Source organism: Protobothrops mucrosquamatus, unplaced genomic scaffold, assembly GCF_001527695.2.
Source record: "Protobothrops mucrosquamatus isolate PMUCROS unplaced genomic scaffold, P.Mucros_1.0 scaffold181, whole genome shotgun sequence".
Lineage (NCBI taxonomy): Eukaryota > Metazoa > Chordata > Lepidosauria > Squamata > Viperidae > Protobothrops > Protobothrops mucrosquamatus.
Genome location: NW_015386540.1, coordinates 773,621 through 779,328, shown reverse-complemented (window position 1 = coordinate 779,328; position 5,708 = coordinate 773,621). Strand labels below are relative to the sequence as shown.

The window sequence follows — 5,708 nt, the reverse complement described above, 5'->3', positions numbered from 1 at the left end:
TGTGTGGTCAAATTGGATTACTCATTTCACATTTGAAATAATTCATTTTACTTCAGAGTTTAAAACAGCAAATTAAAATTTTAAAAGAGGTATGAGTAGATGGAGGGGGAAATACAGTGCCTCAGCCCAATTTAAATTCTACATCAGTTTAGCCACTCATTCATCTGATGAAGTGACCTGTAGCTCACAGATGCATATACCTTTTAATAAGATTTCTTAGAAAAGACACTACCATATTCCTTATGATTTTAGGCTCCTAAGTGGATTAAGAGAGACAGCTTGACTGTCAAGTGACTTACCTGAATTGATTTTGCAGTGAAGTCCATAATGGAAGCAAGGAACTTATAGTTCACTTGTTATGACACATTGGAAAAAGAGCTCCTGGCATTCGATAGAAAAGAGGGAGACTTGACAGCTCGTATTTATATCTCCAGATTTTTTTACCCGCTGTCCTTAAGTGACTTACCAGAATCAAAAAGATTAGTGCTGGAATATGTAATAAGTAATTTCTTATTCCACAGTTGATATCCTGGCTTATAGGTAAGGGCAATATAAGGAATTTTGGAGCCAATGCAACACCAGGTTTAGATCCCTCACATAGCTCTAGACTAATATTTCAGATAATTCCTGCAAAATAAGATGTTTGAAACTATGTATTCATAATGAACACCCATAGAACCTGAAGTAAAAAAAGTAAGGTTGCATGTAGAATTTTCATGTTAGATAACAAAAAATCGTACACAATAAAATTCTACTTAGGGTAATTACTGCATTGGCTTAATTTACCCACTGGCTAACGTGATGCTGCATTAGACCAGACAGCCCCCCCCAAAAAAATTCCCATTAAATCTACCCTGTGACTAACATGGAGGTCTGCCTTCCTATGGGCAGACCTGCCCACTCAAAAACATTTTTGGAACCTAATGAAGCTGCCTAGGCTGTGACCCCACATAGACTAATAAGGGGACTCATTTGGACATGCCATGGTCACTAAGTGAAAAAACACATGAATGTGTCAGACTTACAATGTTATTTCCTAGTCAGTCATTGAATCACTTCAGTTGTTAAATGAAACATCATGTGATCATGACTTGCAATTTTACTACTAGATTCTCCATTAACTCTGTGTGTCCCAAACTGGTTAGGAAGCCCTCAAATGGTGCTGAAGTTGTCATAAATGCTCACTAGTTGTGATGGTCGTAAGTGCAAAGATTGGTACAAAGCTATTGTTTTAAGGATTGGTCACAAAGCTGTGATCACAATTTTAATCACTAAATGAAGTAATCAATATATAAGGACTCTCTCTGGTTTTCCTCCAGGATGCTATAAGGCATTTTGGTATGCTATTTCCTAAGAAGAGCTATTAGCTTCAACACAGATGTTGTGTAGAAGATAAGTTTGGCATTAGAAAGATACTAAAGAAAGAAAGCTGCAGTAACTCAGTACTAGGGTATTTTAGAATACTTGATTGAAATTTCTCAAAAGTTTTATATCCCTGTGAAAGAATGTCCGCTTTCTACAGCTATTTGATTTTCATGATAATTAAGAAGTGGTAGCATGGTGGTTAGAATGCAGTATTGCAGGCTGACTCTGCTCACTGCCAGGAGTTTGATCCTGATCTGCTCAAGGTTGACTTAGACACTTGGTGGTACATTTTGAGTTTATTTTCCTGTTGGCAGGGTATTACTTAACTGATTTGACCTAGCTTATGCAAATGAGTTGCTAGATGTCTTCTTTTAAATTACATCTTGTAATTTTTTAAAAAACTAAATTCAATAAAGCATGCAGTTTTTATAGTGCTATTGTAAACATACAATATTTACAATACTATTTGATTCTATTCCTAGTGTCCCCAAATAATTATAAAAGGTAATTATAGTATTAGCAAGTGATGAAAATATCCTGTTCCAGAGTCGAATAAACTGCTCTAAAAAGCCCACAAATTCACTTGCTGTTATGCAATTTCCTTTGAAGTGCCCAGTAAACTACTTCCTTTGGATAGAACTATGCAAAGTTTTGATAGATTCCCCTGGTTGACTCTGAAATGTCGAACAGTTGGGGAATTTAAATGTTACAGTGAGCCAAAATGGTAAAGAATTCTGGCTTATTCATAAGTAAGATTTCTTCTTTTTGGTTACTTCTGGATAGCACCATCCATGATTTTATTTAAAATTACATGCAAATCAACAAGTCTGAATTTGTGCCAACTGTAACAGGCAAGAATAAAAAGGCCCAGTATTAACCATGGTTTTTGAATCTGCTTTGTTAAGTGTGAAGCAAGCCAGAGCTTTTGGTCTGTCATAAAGTTGAACAACTCTTAAATGTAACTATCCATGCCTTCAGTTCAGTCAAATAAATGATACATGCATAAACTACCACTGTCCTCACCCAAGGTACAATTTAGAAATATATGTAGCTCAGTCAGCTGCAGTGACCAGTACTAGGTACGGCTGTTTTAAGAACCTCTGAAAACTGTGCAGTTAAGTGTTATTCTAAACATTTAACGCTCCTTGCTTCACACATTGCCATCGGCTCTGTTTTACTGTTTTCAAATGGAAGAATCTTAAGAAGGGCTGGATAACCATGTATTGCATGTCATGGTGGTGCAGTGGTTAGGATGCCCATAGCCAAGAGTTCGATTCTGACTGACTCAAGGTTTATTCAACCTTCCATCCTTCCGAGGTCAGTAAAATGAGGAGTCAAATTGTTGAGGGCAATATGCTGACATTTAAACTGCTCAGAGAGTACTGTAAAGCACTATGGGATGGTATATAAGTCTAAGTGCTATTGCTATTGCTGTTGCTATTGTTATGGCTCTTACACTTGCATGGCTTCCATTTAAAAACAAGTAAGACAAGAACTGATTGTGAGGAACATGGGTTTGAGCAGCTTGTTATGCTGAATGGTGAGCAGCTGTGTGCTATTTTTCTTTAATTACCAATATGGGCTAATTAAATCTCATAGCTGTGCTGGTATATTTGGGTGTATGGATATAAGGGTGATTTCATCCCAATCACAGTAAGGAATAAACCCCCCCTTTCCTCATTGCCTGTGGTCCCATTAGCAGTTGAATTGCACAGCACTAATGAAGATATAGTTGTATGCTGTGCTTTCTGCATAATGTGCAGTTTGTCACTTAGGCAGGATCCTGCTACGTTTCTGTTTCCTTTTTTTTTTTTTGCTAGTGTTCTGTGGTAGATCACTGAGAAAAATGAGCCAGTTACTATCCTCCCAAACTCTTAGCTAAAAATTTAACTTCTTTTTTTTTACCTCTCAACTCCTTCCCTGAGGGGAGACAGTAAGGGAGGTAGCTCAGCTGTTTGTTGTCTCAATTACATCAGATATTTCTGTAGTTAATTATAAACATTTACATTATTCTAGGGAAACCTCTCTGGATTTGCATTTCCTTTATACTTAGTTCAAACTGTGTTCTGATTTATTTACTTGCTGAGGAAAAGAAAAGGACTCTTACCGTCCTTAAGAGACTGCAATTTTTTTGAGGATCAATTGGGTAGAGAGGCAGAGAAAAGAGTTTGTCTGTTTGACTTTTACATTACCCCTAACTAGCAATGACTTTAAATCTGCTTTAAACATATAGATAAATTTACAATGTATTAATATATGATTGGATATATTGAATGGAATGAGAAATTACCTGACAGCAAAGTGATCATGTTTCTTTTAACTGCATAATTAAAAAAATACAAATGACTTGATTGTGAGTTATTCATATACGTACCCTTTTTGCATAAGAATATAAAAACAATGTCCCTCAAATTTCACTGGAAGCAAAGTTAAATATTGTACTCCTACAGACTTCAGAGGAAGGCAAATAGTATTGTCAAGTAAAAACTTTTTGTGTTTGTTTTTTTAATCAAAAATTCACATAAAGGGGAATAAAAAGATGTGCCCTTCTGAAAATGGTGTGCAAATAGCAATATAGTTTTCTGTGAAAAGAACTTATATGGAGGGATATGCATTTTTAGAAAAATAATCAAGGAAATTTACATATCAGACAAATAAAAAGAAGGTAATTGTATTAAAATTGCTTCTTGAGCAATTTGCGTCATTAGAAAATAATACACAGAAAACCTTTGTATGATAAACTTGAAGACATTGTGAGCATATGTTGCTATGAATTTTTCTGTGAGTTTCAAAAATTCAGTAGGAAATATAAAGGCAAACTAAACACTGTAGTACTGTTACAGATAATAAAGCAATTTTTTAAGCTATTTGGCATCCATACTGACTGAAGCTATTTTTTTAAAATTTCAGAACCTTTGGGTAAATTCACATCTTTATTTTCCAGTGATAAGACCTCATTTAATATGTGTGCCTATGGGAACTAGTTCTGAAACTCTGATAATACAAGGTTATAAGTAGAATTACTCCCCATCCCATCATACATTTGAATACTGATTTTAAAAATTTGAACAGGCAAAATAATCAGACAAAATCAAATGATCTTAGACCCTCCAGACTTAAGGAATATTAGTGCCTGTTGAACAGACTGCAATAAAGTAAGAGATTGTAAAAATACTAGTAATCAAGTTGACTGTGGGGAGTGATAAATTACGAGCAGTAATTCAGCCAGCACACCATTGATTACAAGTGTGATAGCATCTGGAATGCCTGTGCAAGTCCTAATTCCAGCACTGTGTGCTAAATTTTGGAAATACACACATGCTCTTGAAATCCGTAATGCATTTTCTTGTTTTGGGGGATTCTGATAAGGCAGAGTTCAGATTGTATGGAAGCTGGTGAATACGTTCAATCAAATGCTCTTATAGGCCCCATATAGATCGAGACATTTATAGATCTAGACATCTAGACAGAAATAGACATTTGTATGCCTGAAGGTGTTGAGGGCAAGACATGTACATATGCTCTTATTGCATCAAACTATTACACTTTGCCTAAATATGACTAACATCAAAGCCCTTAAGTCCTTTAAAAGTAACTCCTTGCCCAAGAAGATGTCCTCTCGGTTCTATAGGGAATACACCCAGGTCAATGAATATAGGATTGCAGCCTGTATATAAAGACATCTGTATAGAAAAACAGAAAATAAATGGAGGGGGTTCTGAGATGGTAAGAATTGTATTTTGAAGGGCTTATAAAGATGTTACCATTAACATACAAAGCATTTCCATACATTTCCTTTTTAGAGCTGAACCACTAATTACTTTGTTTTCTGTCTTACAGCGGGAACAACATACATATTTAGCAAAGGTGGTGGACAGATTACATATACCTGGCCTCCCAATGATCGGCCCAGCACCCGAGCAGATAGACTGGCCATTGGGTTTAGCACAGTTCAAAAAGAAGCCATCTTGGTGCGTGTGGATAGTTCGACTGGGCTCGGTGATTATTTAGAGCTGCATATCGTAAGTATCGTCAGCAAAATGTAATGCTACTATTTGTCTGAAAGCTTCGATTTTAGTTTTTGCAATGTCCTTTTCTGAAATTGATCTCCTACCATTGAATAACATTTTTCCAAAGCAATTTCAATCTGAGTTTTGGAAGAGATGTTATCATTAGCCCTGTTGGTTAATAGCAAAATACAAGAGTTTAAAGCATTTTGAACGGGCTGACTTCAGTATAATTTTAAAAGGCTGCAGATTTGGTTATGAATTGCTTTCATAAAATAGGATTCTCTTTGATTTATTGCAGTTATCTGTGAGATATGAAGCTATATATTAAATTAT

General features: G+C 35.7%; 1 protein-coding gene across 18 annotated transcripts in view; it reads left to right on the top strand.

The window, feature by feature from the left end:
• The window catches only part of NRXN1 (neurexin 1), an 846,948-nt gene that overhangs the window by 608,906 nt on the left and 232,334 nt on the right, over positions 1-5,708 (top strand). For all 18 annotated transcript variants that reach the window (XM_029283682.1, XM_029283681.1, XM_029283678.1 and 15 more), the window contains one exon: positions 5,206-5,387. In XM_029283682.1, coding sequence (XP_029139515.1) covers positions 5,206-5,387 — 182 coding nt within the window. The remainder of the gene's footprint in view (positions 1-5,205; positions 5,388-5,708) is intronic.